The sequence below is a fragment of the Drosophila ficusphila genome, unplaced genomic scaffold, assembly GCF_018152265.1.
Source record: "Drosophila ficusphila isolate 14025-0441.05 unplaced genomic scaffold, ASM1815226v1 contig_197, whole genome shotgun sequence".
NCBI classification, from domain to species: Eukaryota; Metazoa; Arthropoda; class Insecta; order Diptera; family Drosophilidae; genus Drosophila; species Drosophila ficusphila.
In genome coordinates this window covers 3,521,504-3,537,372 of record NW_025064091.1, presented here as the reverse complement: position 1 = coordinate 3,537,372, position 15,869 = coordinate 3,521,504, and the positions used below count along the sequence as shown (strand labels likewise).

Sequence of the window (15,869 nt, the reverse complement as noted above, 5' to 3'; positions counted from 1 at the left end):
GAGCATCGCTCCTTGGGAGCATTATGATATGATGACACGTGCTTTTAAATCAATGGTAATTAGTTGTGTGGAGTGCTTAGGATATTCAAATGGTTAGTAGAAGATCTTTACTATTGCATAATTAATTAGTTTGATTATGCACCAATTTATAGAAATAGTATTGCTTGCTCTTGATTGGTGGAGATGTGTTGTTAAACGCTATAAATGGTTCATTGTGATGCAGGTGAGTGTTGTGAATTGGTGTTGAATGGTCCCTACAGTTCAGCATTGTACAATCTAGCTAAGGGCTTTTTTAAACGCCTGAAACTGTGTGTGAATTTGCTTTGCTGATTGTTGTTGCGGCTTCATCTTTTTGTGGCCGAATCCTATTGATTGCGGTGTGTTCTTCACTGGGGACCTGAGCACGAGAACCCAATCCCGCCTACAGACTAATGGGGAAAGGGGCAGCCTTTCTTCTGATTCTACATGTGGTGCGGATGCATTTTCTTCTCCATCTCGGTCTCCACGCGAGCCTCGTCGATTCCAGCGACCGTGGGCAGTCCACCTGGCCAGTGGAGCAGCTCCTGCTCGTGCTCCATTATCATGTTGGCCTCCGCTGGAAAGGATTTCAAAAATAGGTGATTAACATTTCTGGTTTCTGTTGGACTAGGGTTATTGTAATTAAAATGAAATTACATATTTTGAGCGACTTAAAAACTCCACTTTTTACTATGAAACTCGGTATGATGTTAATCATAAAACTTTGCCCAAAAATATGCTTTCTGCATTCCTTGTTATTCTTTTTTGAGAGGGTTGAAGTATCTTAAGATTCACTGTATATTTAAATCATCCGATACGAATCAATAGCATGCACTTTACTTAGTGCTTTCCAATCTCTAGAGATTTGTGTTGCACCCAAGTGATTTTAAAACCAACTGATGTGGAAATGCCCTGAGGTTTCAGTGACCTGTTTTGTTCTGCTGTGAGATGTGGGAAAACCGCCCTTCCTCCGGGAAATACCCACCTTGGATGCGGTGCAGCTTGCTGCCGTAGGCCCAGTCGGTGTAGTAGCCCACGACGAAGGTGAGCGGCACGAGCGGAGCCAGGGCGGAGACCCTCTTCACCCGCTGGTAGTAGCTGGCGCAGCCGTACACCGCGCTCAGGTAGAAGCCACTCAGCCAGTAGAAGAGCTCCCGGTGCTGGGCGATGGCCAAGGCCTGTTCCCGCTGCTTGATCTGGTAGTGCATCTGGATCCAGCGCTCGATCTGCAATCGAATGATGGTCAAATGGGGATTATGTAAAGACAATAAGACTGTGACTGTGCAACTGACTCACCTTGAGCTCCTGGCACTTGCGGTAGATGGGATCATCGTGCTCCGGATAGCCACTGCCGGAGGTTTTCTTGCACGAGGCCGTGGCACCCATTTCGATGCGATTGCTGCTCTGAAATTGTGGGATTTTTAATGGTTCGCCTCGCTGCTATTGTTGGCCACTCCGGCGGAGTTGCCACTCCGGCCAGGAACCATCGACCCGGCTAAATGCTAACTGCGCAGGCGTCGTCCCATTCCTGTCCGGGGGTTGCACTGGCCACCAGTGAATGACAGCACTGCGAGGAGCTGTCAGTTCAGTTGGCTGACTGTGGCACTGCCTGACTAACAGACCGAGTGGCCAAAGAATCCCGTCGAAGACCGCGTCCAAAAAAAAGCTCCATTAACGAGCAACTCGACGCGTGTTTGGCTTGAAAGCGAATGAAAAAAGGAGGATTTGTGCCAACAGAAAGTTTAATTATGAGTGCTGCAGTGATTTTTCCCACACTCTGCTGTGTTGCAAGCGATTAATGTGTGGCAACTGTGACAGAAATCGCGCGAACTCGTCGCTTTCCTCCGTCGAAAAGTAGTCAGGAATACCTCCAAACTAAATCCCAGTCAGCAGGCGAAAAGTGAGTAGACAACATCGGCCAAGACAAAGAAAAATGCCATCACATGAATCCGGGTGTACGGCCATTGGATTGGATTTCGACGGGGGGAACAGTGGAACAGTTTGGTAATGACAATGGTTTTGCAAATTGGGGATGGGATGTGCCATGTATAGTATATAGTACGCTCGAACGGCGAGAAGTGGTTGCTCATTCGGGGGTTGCAAGTGCGAAACGACTCCTTGGCAGACTGTCTTTCAGCCACAGAGAAATAAATAATAATTATCTTGAAGATATATTTCAAAACTTGATTTCCTGCGATACCATTTAAACAGTCCATTATTTAATATTTTCATGTTCAAAATGAATGAGTATTAATATCTATAAACCTACTAAAGAACCTATAATCATTTTGATATGATTGAAATATATCAGCAAACTTTTATATTTTGACATAAAGAATGATACATAGATGAGCTTGCATCTTTGATTTGAGTTTATAACTTACATGTAAAAACTTACCGGATGTATTCGAAACTTATGGAAAGTTTTTCGGGAAACTTTTTCACGGTGCAGCGAGCTGAGTTTGAGTGGTGCACCTTCAACCCACCTTGGCAGCTGTTCGAATGTAAATATTGACACAGGTCTTCGCTCTAATTGCCGCCTGGCAGGGAGAGGAGTTCCCAGGAATGTGGGGATTGCAAATTGTTCGGTTATAATGGCCCACGTTTGGATATCGAACAAACTTGCACTGAAAAAAGAGGAAACATTATTGATTCGTGTTCTTCATGAAATGTTAAGTCTTTTTGAATAACATCTTAAAGTATTTATTTTATTTGTTTATTATTAGTATACTGAAAATATAAGAACAGAAAGTATTAATGTTGAAAGAAAACTGAATTTCATAAAATTTGCAGAAGTCTCACTTATTTAAAATCTCACTTATGTAAAAATATGAAATTACAAAATGAAAACAGAATACAAACATATTTTGTTACGATATAATATAGAAACGGTAGTTTCGGTTTCAAGATTAAGAAGACACTGAAGACCCAAAAATCTATGTATGTATAAGAGATCCGCTTCCAAATTTTAGATCAGATAAGATAAGATTAGATAAGTTAAATGAGAGCAAAGAGAAAGTTCCGAAAGGTTCTCTCCCATTAAACATTTGCCAAAACAACGGTTATTATTTCTTCTTTCTCTTCAGTGTACCAATTTACTTGATAAATGTACGAAACATACATACAGTAGAATCCTGTTATAACGACTCCGCTTATAGTGTCCGTCCGGGTATTGCGACGAAAATTCGATGGCTTAATTGGTCCCCAGACAGACTTATACACTTAAATAATTCTGCTTAGTGCGTCTTCCGGGTATAACGACGAAAAATCGTCGGTCCCTTGAAAGTCGCTATAAGCGGATTCTACTGTATTTGTTTTTGTTGAATAATATTCTATTTGGGAAAGGTACATTTCCCCTGGCTCCTATTCAATAAATTTAACTTTTTTTCTGTTTTCCGTAGCCACCTTCAAGTACCGATTGTTCCATGGGGCAGGATGCGCCGCTTGAATGATTGACCGCCTTCAGATTCGTCGCTTGGGTGCAGCTGCTAGAAACAAACGCGCGGGAGGCGGGGGAGCGGGAGGACCAGGAGCAGGCGGAGGCGGAGGAGGAGGAGGAGGAGGCGGAGGCGGAGGCGGAGGAGGAGGCGGAGGAGGAGGAGGAGGAGGAGGGAGGAGTAGGAGGAGCAGGAGGAGCAGGAGGAGGAGGAGGAGGAGGCGGAGGAGCGGGGGCGGCGGTACAGGGAGCGGGATCGGGCTCTGGATCTGGATCGGTAACTGGTGCATCAGCGAGCGCAACGGTAGCGCCACCTGTCGGCGGGCCAAGCAGTCACCATCATTCGCATCCGCATTCGGCGAGCGGCATCAACACGCCGGCGACGGCGAGCACCAGTTCCTCCAGCGGCAACAGCTTGACGCCGCAGCAGCAGCAACAGCAGCAGCAGCAGCAACAGCAGCATCATATACAGCACCACCAGACCCACCCGCATCCCCACGGGCACCACTACAACCACCACCAGCATCCCCACGCGCTCCACCATCCGCATTCCCATCCGCACGGCCACCACCATCCGCATCCGCTCCATCCGCATCCGCATTCCGGGGCGCACTCGTCCCTGCGTCACTCGCAGCAGCAACTGCAGCAGCAGCAACAGCAGCAGGCAACATCCGCCAGCCAATTCAGCTTTAATCCCTCGCCGGGCAGCAGTCCTGGCAACGGTTTGGGTCTGGGCGCTCGCCAGGATGCGGCCAGTGCGCTCAACAGTCCCACGACCATTGTGAACTCCGGCAGCGGCAGCGGCGGCGGCAGCAGCGTCGCCTTCGGAATGCAGCCGCAGTCCTCGAGCGGCGGCGGCGGAGGAGGAGGTGGAGGTGGAGGAGGTGGCACTGGAGGAACAGGAGGCGTCGGAGGTGGAGGCTCCTCAACGACGGCAGCTCCCTCCTCGGGTCACAACAATGGCGGAGGATTGGGATCTGCGATGGGAGGCGGCGGCGGCGGAGGACTCAATCTGCTGGGCGGACTGGGAGGAATGGGTGGCATGGGTGGCATGGGCGGAGGAGCAGCTGCCGCCGGAATGGGAATCTGCGGCGGGATCAGCAGCACCGTGGGCAGTGCCGCCATCACCGGAGTACCGCCCATTGGCCTGGGCATTGCCACCGGGATCGGGAACAAGATCATGCTGGGAAGGAAGCAGAGCCTGAAGGGAGGGGAACCCTTCCTAGCGGACTACGGACCGGAGGAGTCGCTCAACGAGAGCGCCGACATCGAGTGGGTGAACAAGCTGTGGGTGCGGCGCCTGATGCGACTGTGTGCCCTCGTGTCGCTCACCTCCGTGTCCCTGAACACGCCCAAGACCTTCGAGCGGTATCCCTCGCTGCAGTTCATCACCTTCGCCTCGGACACCGCCGTCACGCTCCTCTTCACCGCCGAGATGATCGCCAAGATGCACATCCGCGGAGTGCTGCATGTGAGTAGCTAGCAACAAAATAGAGATTGAAGTGAATTTATAAGAATTATTTATGCATAAGAATTATTTATTCATAAGAATTATTTACCTATTTATAAGAATTATTTATTCAAAAGAATTATTTATTTATAAGAATTATTTATTTATAAGAATTATTTATTTATAAGAATTATTTATTCATAAGAATTATTTATTTAGAATAATTATTTATTCATAGGAATTATTTATTTAGAATAATTATTTATTCATAGGAATTATTTATTTAGAAGAATTATTTATTTATAAGAACTATTTATTTATAAGAATTATTTATTTGTAAGAATTATTTATTTGTAAGAATTATTTATTTATATGAATTATTTATTCATAAGAATTATTTATTTATAAGAATTATTTATTTATAAGAATTATTTATTTATAAGAATTATTTATTTATATGAATTATTTATTCATAAGAATTATTTATTTATAAGAATTATTTATTTATAAGAATTATTTATTTATAAGAATTATTTTTTTATAAGAATTATTTATTTATAAGAATTATTTATTCATAAGATTATTATTTAGTTATAAGAATTATTTATTATTATATTTTTATTTACCCAAATCAGGGTTCTCCTCTTTGAATATTATTTTATTTTACAAAAATTAATTGCATATAACCATTTATCTATCACCTCGTTAATTTAATTATATTATTATTTTCTTTTCAGGGTGAGGTGCCTTATTTGAAAGATCACTGGTGCCAGTTTGATGCCTCCATGGTCAGTTTCTTATGGATCTCGATCATTCTGCAAATCTTCGAGGTGCTCGAGGTAGTTCCAAAGTCAGTATATATCTCCAAAATCAAAACCACGGCACATTAATTAACAAAAGATTTGATTTTATCTTAGGTTTTCCTACTTGTCTATTATGAGAGCTCCTCGACCGCTGATAATGATTCGCTTCCTACGCGTCTTCCTCAAATTTAGTATGCCAAAAAGTCGAATTAACCAAATCTTCAAGTGAGTATCTGGTTGTTATCAAAGGAATTAATAATAACATCAATTAATTTTTTAATTTCCTTCCACAGACGTTCGAGTCAGCAAATTTACAACGTAACATTGTTCTTCCTCTTCTTCATGTCTCTATATGGTTTACTTGGGGTTCAGTTCTTTGGAGAACTGAAGAATCACTGTGTTATGAATAACACGGAATACGATCTACTTAAAAGACCGTAAGTTTGAGATTGGTTCTTGGTTTTTATATTTGCAAATATTTTTATTTTTATTGTAGAAAACGAATTTCTTAATTTATTCATACCGTCAGTTGTGGTAAATCATTTGAAATGAACTTTTTCCCTGTTTCAGAATTCTGACGATCAATTCGCTGGCCATTCCGGATACGTTCTGCTCGATGGATCCCGATTCGGGTTACCAGTGCTCGCCCGGAATGCGCTGCATGAAGATGGACTTCCTGAGCAGCTACGTGATCGGATTCAACGGGTTCGAGGACATTGCGACGAGCATCTTCACGGTTTACCAGGCAGCCTCGCAGGAGGGCTGGGTGTTCATCATGTACCGGGCCATCGATTCGCTGCCCGCGTGGAGAGCTGCCTTCTACTTCAGCACGATGATCTTCTTCCTGGCGTGGCTGGTGAAGAACGTCTTCATTGCGGTGATCACGGAGACCTTCAACGAGATTCGCGTGCAGTTCCAGCAGATGTGGGGAGCACGGGGCCACATCCAGAAGACGGCCGCCTCGCAGATCCTGAGTGGCAACGATTCTGGCTGGCGACTGGTGACCATCGATGACAATAAGCACGGCGGACTGGCGCCGGAAACGTGCCATGCCATCCTGCGATCGCCGTACTTCCGGATGCTCGTGATGAGCGTCATCCTGGCGAACGGGATCGTCACGGCCACCATGACATTCAAGCACGACGGACGACCGAGGGACGTGTTCTACGAGCGGTACTACTACATCGAGTTGGTGTTCACCTGCCTGCTGGATCTGGAAACGCTCTTCAAGATCTATTGCCTGGGATGGCGGGGCTACTACAAGCACTCGATACACAAATTCGAGCTGCTCTTGGCCGCGGGCACCACGCTGCATATCGTGCCCATGTTCTATCCCTCGGGATTGACCTACTTCCAGGTGCTGAGAGTGGTGCGACTGATCAAGGCGTCGCCAATGCTGGAGGGATTCGTCTACAAGATCTTTGGTCCCGGCAAGAAGCTCGGCTCGCTGATCATCTTCACCATGTGCCTGCTGATCATCAGTTCGAGCATCTCGATGCAGCTGTTCTGCTTCCTCTGCGACTTCACCAAGTTCGAATCCTTTCCGGAGGCCTTCATGAGCATGTTCCAGATCCTCACCCAGGAGGCCTGGGTGGAGGTAATGGACGAGACGATGATTAGGACCAGTAAAACGCTGACTCCTCTGGTGGCGGTGTACTTCATTCTGTACCATCTGTTCGTCACACTGATCGTGCTCAGTCTTTTCGTGGCGGTGATCTTGGACAACTTGGAGTTGGACGAGGACATCAAGAAGCTGAAGCAGCTTAAGTTCCGGGAGCAGAGTGCCGAGATCAAGGAGACCCTGCCCTTCCGACTGCGCATCTTCGAGAAGTTTCCCGATTCGCCGCAAATGACCATCCTGCATCGCATTCCCAACGATTTCATGCTGCCGAAGGTGCGCGAGAGTTTCATGAAGCACTTCGTCATCGAGCTGGAGACGGAGGACTCGCTGGTGGAGAACTGCAAGCGGCCCATGTCCGAGTGCTGGGAGTCCAACGTGGTCTTCCGCAAGCAGAAGCCCGTCAGGATCATGAACAAAACGGCCAAAGTTCGGGCCGCCGGCAGCAGTCTCCGTAAACTGGCCATAACGCACATTATCAAGTGAGTTTAAAGTCTATAAATATTATCATTATATTACTATTATAATTATTATTTTTTTAACTTTGGATACAAATAATATCTGTAATTTATGACTTTTTTTACATCAAATGCAATGGAAGATCTTCTCTTCATTTCAAATACAATTCACGTAAAGAATAATTTCCGGTGATTGTCGCATTATATAAATCTAAAAAAATATAACACACGTTTTTTTTTATAAATTTTTAATTGAACTTAAAGCTATTGTTTCTTGAACTTTAAAGTAAGAATGTTTTAAAAACCTGAAACTCTACCTTTTAGCTTAAATTAAATTGGCGTATGTTGTTTAAATTTCCTTTATTTCCGCAGTGACAGCAACAACCAGCGGCTGATGCTGGGCGACTCGGCCATGTTGCCGGTGGTGGGGACCAAGGGGGGCGGTGGGCTGAAGTCGCAGGGGACCATCACCCACTCGAAGCCGTGGCGCGTGGACCAGAAGAAGTGAGTAGCTGGGCCCAGCCCCATCGAGGCGGCTCGATCCGTTTGATGTGTGTCCACTACCAATCCGCAGGTTTGGTTCCCGCTCCATCCGCCGCAGCGTTCGCTCCGGATCCATCAAGCTGAAGCAGACGTACGAGCATCTGATGGAGAACGGGGACATTGCCGCCGCTCCTCGAGCGAATTCCGGAAGAGCCAGGCCGCATGATCTGGACATCAAGTTGCTGCAGGCGAAGCGCCAGCAGGCGGAGATGCGGCGCAATCAGCGGGAAGAGGATCTCCGGGAGAATCACCCATTCTTCGACACTCCGCTGTTTTTGGTGCCGCGGGAGAGCCGGTTCCGGAAGATCTGCCAGAAGATTGTCCACGCGCGATACGATGCGCGTCTCAAGGATCCGCTGACTGGAAAGGAGCGAAAGGTCCAGTACAAGAGTTTGCAGTAAGTGGAGATCCTTCAGAAAATGTTGTGTGTTCCTAATGAGATAAGTTATTCGATAGAATTACAAATATATAATCCATGAAATATTTTAAATTGGGTAGATCAAAGGTCATATATCTTATAATTTAGCCATTTGTAAAATTCTCAACAGAAGATTAATGGATGTGTTCTTGATGAGATTAGTTATTCGATGGAACTACAAATATATTTTCCATGAAATGTTTATTTAATTTAAAATTGAGTAGATCAAAGCTCATATAGCTTATATTTTATCCATTTATATAATTCTCAACAAAAGATAAATGGATTCGTTTTTGATGAGATTAGTTATTCGATGGAACTACAAATATATTTTCCATGAAATATTTATTTTAAATTGAGTAGATCAAAGCACATATTTTTATAATCCTCAACAGAAGACACGGCCGCGTAATTCAGCATTGAAGCTCTATGCTTAGTAGAAAATTGAAATAGAAGTATTGCCAATTTCTTTTAGAACCTTCAATAATCCCCAAATCCTTTGCAGCAACTTCCTCGGACTGGTGACGTACCTCGACTGGGTGATGATATTCGCCACGACGCTCTCGTGCATCTCGATGATGTTCGAGACACCCAACTACCGGGTGATGGATCATCCGACGCTGCAGATCGCCGAGTACGGGTTCGTTATTTTCATGAGCCTGGAGCTGGCGCTGAAGATATTGGCCGACGGCCTGTTCTTCACGCCGAAGGCTTACATCAAGGACGTGGCAGCCGCCCTGGATGTGTTCATCTATGTGGTGTCCACCTCGTTCTTGTGCTGGATGCCCCTGAATATACCAACCAACTCGGCGGCCCAGCTCCTGATGATCCTGCGCTGCGTTCGCCCGCTGCGAATCTTCACCCTCGTTCCGCACATGCGCAAAGTGGTCTACGAACTGTGTCGCGGCTTCAAGGAGATCCTGCTCGTATCCACGCTGCTCATCCTCCTGATGTTCATCTTCGCCAGCTACGGTGTCCAACTGTACGGTGGCCGTTTGGCCCGCTGCAACGATCCCACCATCTCGAGGCGGGAGGACTGCGTTGGTGTCTTCATGCGGCGGGTTTTCGTCACCAAAATGAAGCTCACCCCGGGTCCGGATGAGTCCTATCCGGCCATGTTGGTGCCACGGGTGTGGGCCAATCCGAGGCGATTCAATTTCGACAACATCGGCGATGCCATGCTGACTTTGTTCGAGGTTCTTTCCTTCAAGGGATGGCTGGATGTCCGCGATGTCCTGATCAAAGCCGTGGGTCCGGTGAGTCCTAAAATACTAAGGAACTTTTTTTATATGAGATATAAAAGCAAAAGTTCCAACACAATCAATTAGAAATTTACTAAAGTTATTTTTTATGTTTAAATTATATTTACATTAAATTTCATTAAGAATGTTATTTCTTTGAACTCAGTTTTTAAGCTGCTTATTCTTATCAGATTCGATTTCAAGGGTTTCTTTTACTTCTCGACTTAATTGTTTTCCTCCTTCCAGGTACATGCCGTCTATATCCACATCTATATCTTCTTGGGCTGCATGATCGGTCTGACGTTGTTCGTGGGCGTGGTCATTGCCAACTATTCGGAGAACAAGGGCACCGCCTTATTGACCGTCGACCAGAGGCGATGGTGTGATCTGAAGAAGCGACTGAAGATCGCCCAGCCCCTCCATCTACCCCCGAGGCCCGATGGCCGCAAGATCAGAGCCTTCACCTACGACATCACCCAGCACATCATCTTCAAGCGGGTCATCGCGGTGGTCGTGCTGATCAACAGTATGCTGCTCTCCATCACGGTTTGTACTGTATTTCAGTATTCCAGGGTTAGACGGAGCACGAAGTAACTGCATGTGTCTATAGCTTAATCACGGATAGATATAGATTGATCGTCAGACTAAAATGCTTAACGCAAAACAACAATGCCATGCCGAGCAGCAATTGCGTCTGACAGTAAATTAAAAAGCGATCTACTTTGCGCACCAAAAAATGCATGATTACTACAAATTGTGCATTGCTGATCAAAGGTCATAAAAATACAATTTTCGGATAAAAAATGATTTAAAAACAATTCTCAGTTATGTTTTCGTTTGTATTTAATATTATTTTTGTTGATTTCTTAAATATTATTTTAAATATTAGTCGATGTGTTTGTTTACCTTATAAGGTGTGTTTATTTATGTTTCTAGAAAAAAGTCGTTTTCAGAATTAGCAAAAATATTTGTGGATAACCCCAAGGAAGTCAAACTTCCTTTTTACCCATATCCATATCCATCAGCAATTTCCAAAGTAACCTTCCTGACCGAAAAATATTATAACATACAAAAGTTATATCATATAAACCAAAAATACTTTAAAATAGCTAAAGTACGTAATAATTTAAAAGGTACAAAACTAGGAAAACAATTAGATGCGCAAAACATTTGTATTTTAAGTAAACTGCCAAAAAATATGCCTTTGACTTTGTTAAACGATGTCTTAGACACAAAGTCATAAAAACTGCATGCCAGCACGTTTGTACAAATTGCAAAAGTATGTAGACAACGGTGGTTAACGACCCACTGTCGCTGAATTGGCGATATATGTACATATATGGTATATTGCGAACACAACCGCGAATATAGCAAGATAGTGAATGTATGCGGAGTTCGATATAGTGAACCCAGATGTACGATACAGTAGTGTGTGACTGCGTAGATTAGAGCTTAGCGATTTGAGCCCGGGGCTCTAGAAGATTTTGCGGAGCGGTGTTCTCTATCGTCTCTTGTCTCTGTCTCTGTCTCTGTCTCTGTCTCTCCAATTGTCTACTGCAGTGGATCAAGGGAGAGGTGCATACGGAACGCCTGGTGATCGTCAGTGCGGTATTGACCTTTGTCTTTGTGGTTGAGGTGGTGATGAAGAACATTGCCTTTACACCGCGCGGCTATTGGCAATCTAGGCGCAATCGCTATGACCTACTCGTCACCGTTGCCGGTGTGATTTGGATTATTTTGCAGACCATTCTGCGGGTAAGTTGTTGCTGTTGTCTGCTACCTAACCAACCAGCTTCCACAATAACCTACAACAAAACACTTCCTACATCCACTTACCCCCAATCCATAACCCCATAACCCCCTAACCCTTTGACCCCTTAATCCGCAAACGAAACGAAACTGACCTCTGACCTTTGATCTATGTGGCAGAACGATCTGTCGTACTTCTTTGGCTTCATGGTGGTCATCCTGCGCTTCTTCACCATCACCGGCAAGCACACCACACTGAAGATGCTCATGTTGACCGTGGGCGTGTCTGTATGCAAGTCCTTCTTCATTATCTTTGGCATGTTTCTGCTAGTCTTCTTCTATGCGCTGGCCGGGACGATACTCTTCGGTGAGCTGGGTGTCCAATGAGCCAGCCCCATGAGTCCCCAAGGACCCTCAACCCGACTGACCGCCGTTCGGCATCTCTCGTTCTCTCTCTTTGTTTCAGGCACCGTCAAATACGGCGAGGGCATCGGTCGCCGTGCCAATTTCGGGTCACCGGTCACCGGCGTGGCCATGCTCTTTCGGATCGTCACTGGCGAGGATTGGAACAAGATCATGCATGACTGCATGGTCCAACCGCCGTACTGCACCCTGGGCAACAACTACTGGGAGACGGACTGCGGCAACTTCACCGCGAGCCTCATCTACTTCTGCACCTTCTACGTGATCATCACGTACATCGTGCTCAACTTGCTAGTGGGTAGGTCGCAATCGCAGTGGGCGGGTCAACGGGCCTCTAGATATGGCCAAAAATGTAATTTGGAATTCGCACTTAAAGGCTATAATTGCATCATGCGAAACTAATTGTTTTCACTTTCAAACTGATATATATTTCCCTTTTCTTACTAGGAGATAACGTTCGCCTAATCCTTAAGTATTTATTGTTTTACAAGGCCGAATTAAAGTTAGAAGCAACTAATAATCTCTTTAATTGCAACATTTTAATTTCCAATTATTTTAATAATTTTTAAAACTGAAAGCTATTATCAACTTACATTATATAGTCGCAATACCTAATTGCGTTTTATAAAACGGTTTGCTTTTATTTTAAATACTTTTCTTGAACTGCACATATTTATTTGAAGTATTTTACTTTTAAAGACAATATGACTAACCTGTATACTATTTCAAGGTTATTGGTTTTTAAACAACGCAATTAAGTCTATAAAAATGTACCCATAATAACTAAAATTTATGTATTGTCAGACATTATCGTAGGTCAAATGTGACTCATAGGCCTGCAATAGCACAAGTTTGAATTTATTTTTCCCTTTTCGCAGCTATTATCATGGAGAACTTTTCCCTCTTCTACTCGAACGAAGAGGATGCCCTGCTCTCCTACGCGGATATCCGCAACTTCCAGAACACCTGGAACATTGTGGACATCCACCAACGAGGCGTTATTCCCGTGCGTCGGGTGAAGTTCATATTGCGCCTGCTGAAGGGACGACTCGAGTGCGATCCCCAAAAGGATCGATTGCTGTTCAAGTACATGTGCTACGAACTGGACAAGCTGCACAACGGCGAGGATGTGACCTTCCACGATGTCATCAAGTGGGTGATTGCAATCCCTCTATTTGAACAATTCCAAATGGTTTCCATTCGCAACTGATTTCAGCATGCTGAGCTACCGCTCGGTGGACATCAGGAAGGCTCTGCAGCTGGAGGAGCTTTTGGCGCGCGAGGAGTTCGAGTACCTGGTCGAGGAGGAGGTGGCCAAGATGACCATTCGCACCTGGCTGGAGGGGTGCCTCAAAAAGATTCGGGCACAAAATGCTAGTGTAGGTTTCCACACAATTAAGTGATTGAATATATGTGAATATATTATAAGTTGTATTTAGTTGAGTAGTTTTTTTAATTTCTGTAATTTAAACTGTAGTTCAAATGTATATTAAGGTTGGAAATTGAATTTAACGTTGAAAATAAGCTAACCATATAAATAAGTTTATTTAATATATTCTATTTTATTCTAAAAATCTATTTTATATCTTACACTCTACACTTATTTCTGTTTTCTGTTTTGCAGAAGCAGCAAAACTCGCTGATCGCCGGCCTGCGGGCGACGAACGAGCAGCCCGTGATGCGGCCAAATGTGCAGGAGGACAAGGCGCCTCTGGGGGCGGCGGACAAGTCGGCGATCAGCACGATCAGTGGGGCGGTGGCCGGCGCCTGCCCGCCCACCAGCGACGCCTTCTCCCCGACCTTCAGCTCCACGGAGAACGAGGAGAAGGACGGCAGCAGCAGCGCCGTCGTATTGCCCGCCCATCCAGAACCGCCGATCACGGGGGCAACTTCGGCGTTAGCGGGAGGGGGAAGCACGAGTGGACCAGTGGTCTCGACCGCTCGCCATGTGATGACGGTGGGCAAGCGGGGCTATGCCCTCAACCGGTCCGATTCGACGGGCAGTTCGGCGGGACGCAAGTTCCTGGCGCCCACGTCCAGTGATCCGCAGCAGCGATCAACGCTGAGCGACAAGGAGCGGCTGCACATCAGCAGCCAGCAGCGGAAGAAGAACTCGATGACCACGCTGCCGCATGCCGGCCAACTGGGTCAGTTGGCCAAGCAGCGAGGCGGCGGAGTGGGCGGCGGCGAGGCGAGCAAATCGGCCAGCTTCTTTGCCCAGCTGAACAGCGAGATTGGCCAGTTCCACTATCCGACAATAAATGCTGCCGCCGCCGCCGCCGCGCTGCACGGCTATGGACATGGCCACGGACATGGGCATGGTCATGGACATGGTCACGGACACGGCGATCATCAGCAGCACCATCATGGCGTCTTGGGCAGCCCGTCGGCGATGATGAGCCAAATGATCGGGGGCAGCGGCAAGCTGCTGCCGTTCAACAACCAGGCGAATGCCGTCTACGAGGTGCACGACTGGTGGCAGGAACAGGTCCTTTGTCCGCAGACCAGCGACGATGAGATCTAGCAATGGGCCTCCAGATGGCCGAAATGCAGCCGAAAATACCGCAGAGGAGCCTATTAAAACCAAAAAAACCAAAAACCATAAACCAAAAAAAAAAAAAAACAAAAAACAGAAACCAAAAATAACAGACATCAAATATCAACACAACTAGTGGCCTAGAACTTTTTTGTATATGCCTAATAATTGTAAATTTATCGGCCTCACAATTAACGGTTAACAATTCTAACGAGTATATACATACATACATACATAAATAGCTTTAGTTTTAGCACTGGTAAAACATAAAAAACAAAAAAACCAAAATAGATGAACATGAACAAAGGATAAGGGGCAACCATTAGTTTTACGTTTTGTTGTTGTTTGCGTGCTAGTTGGTAAATATGATCAGTCAGTCGGTAACTTTGTTATAGCTTAAATATATAAAGAAATATATATTATATATATGTATAACGAGTACATCGCATATGGATTGCATATGTCTTACGTATAGTGCAAATTTATAAGCGCGCTGCCTCACCAATGGAGCATTGATTTTCGTAAGCTGCCAAAAAAAAAAAAAAAAAAAATAAAATAAAATTATTAAAGACAAAAACGCAACACTAGCTAACGATTAAATAGGAATGCCAAATCGAAAACCGAAAAAGAACCCCTTAACACACTTCCAACTAGCCAAGTTTATACCAAATAGCAGATAATTGTAGACAAAGACGGAGAGGCGGAGCGAGCAACCTAAGCAGACACCAAATAGAAAGAGATACCTATTAAAGTATTTTGCGATTAGCCAACAAGAACTCAGCACAAATTACTGTTAAAGTTATTACTACGACTGTAGCGAATGCCCCCTCAATTCGATGCGACCTCTCCCCTTCCGAAGCTAAGCGTAATAAAAATCGTTGAAATTGCAAAACGTTTTAAAAAAAAACTGTCGTGGGTGGTGGCGGGTGGTCAATGAATGAACTTCGGGCTTGGGGGAAACGTGTGGGTGCTATGCTAACTGCGATTATACGGCTCTTATGCAAGCCCGTTACAGCCCTACGGAACTTGTGCGTGTCTCGGACGGAACCTTGCATCCGTTCCCGTTCCCTTTCCCGTTCCCGTTCCCGCAACAGAACCGAACCGATCGAGCTTTTGCCCCGCCGTCTACGGAATTCAAATTCTTGCACAGACGCGACACCTGACTCCGCCCCCGCG

General features: G+C 45.4%; 2 protein-coding genes across 3 annotated transcripts; one reads left to right on the top strand and one right to left on the bottom strand.

Moving 5' to 3' along the window:
- Positions 1-144: 144 nt before the first annotated feature.
- Positions 145-2,649, bottom strand: LOC108097595 (plasminogen receptor (KT)). Of its 2 annotated transcripts, none has more exons than XM_017199993.2 (4): positions 2,417-2,649; positions 1,315-1,422; positions 1,004-1,244; positions 145-595 (listed from the first exon to the last, which is right to left on the bottom strand). In XM_017199993.2, exons 2-4 carry the CDS (start codon positions 1,402-1,404, stop codon positions 462-464), a joined length of 465 nt encoding a protein of 154 aa, XP_017055482.1. In that variant the 5' UTR covers positions 1,405-1,422; positions 2,417-2,649; the 3' UTR covers positions 145-461. The 2 variants fall into 2 exon arrangements, with proteins under 2 accessions (XP_017055482.1, XP_017055481.1); XM_017199992.2 differs by having other exon boundaries at positions 1,315-1,417; positions 2,417-2,521.
- On the top strand, positions 1,412-15,585 carry LOC108097596 (sodium leak channel non-selective protein). Its single transcript, XM_043207339.1, has 17 exons — positions 1,412-1,918; positions 3,420-3,581; positions 3,658-4,925; positions 5,642-5,754; positions 5,822-5,932; positions 6,001-6,144; positions 6,278-7,807; positions 8,156-8,287; positions 8,358-8,723; positions 9,250-10,000; positions 10,232-10,531; positions 11,546-11,740; positions 11,915-12,101; positions 12,201-12,455; positions 13,036-13,309; positions 13,374-13,536; positions 13,782-15,585. The coding sequence occupies exons 2-17, from the start codon at positions 3,467-3,469 to the stop codon at positions 14,679-14,681; spliced, it is 6,804 nt and encodes a 2,267-aa protein (XP_043063274.1). The 5' UTR covers positions 1,412-1,918; positions 3,420-3,466; the 3' UTR covers positions 14,682-15,585.
- Positions 15,586-15,869: the final 284 nt, after the last annotated feature.

Excerpts from the sequence above, each read along its gene's own strand:
- LOC108097595 (XM_017199993.2), bottom strand. The coding sequence starts at position 1,404 with ATGGGTGCCACGGCCTCGTGCAAGAAAACCTCCGGCAGTGGCTATCCG. Across the intron at positions 1,245-1,314 it reads GCAAGTGCCAGGAGCTCAAG|ATCGAGCGCTGGATCCAGAT; the intron begins GTGAGTCAGTTG and ends ATTCGATTGCAG. Across the intron at positions 596-1,003 it reads CAAGCTGCACCGCATCCAAG|CGGAGGCCAACATGATAATG; the intron begins GTGGGTATTTCC and ends AATCCTTTCCAG.
- LOC108097596 (XM_043207339.1), top strand. The coding sequence starts at position 3,467 with ATGATTGACCGCCTTCAGATTCGTCGCTTGGGTGCAGCTGCTAGAAAC. Across the intron at positions 3,582-3,657 it reads CGGAGGAGGAGGAGGAGGAG|GAGGAGGAGGAGGAGGAGGC; the intron begins GCGGAGGCGGAG and ends CAGGAGGAGCAG. Across the intron at positions 10,001-10,231 it reads TGATCAAAGCCGTGGGTCCG|GTACATGCCGTCTATATCCA; the intron begins GTGAGTCCTAAA and ends TCCTCCTTCCAG.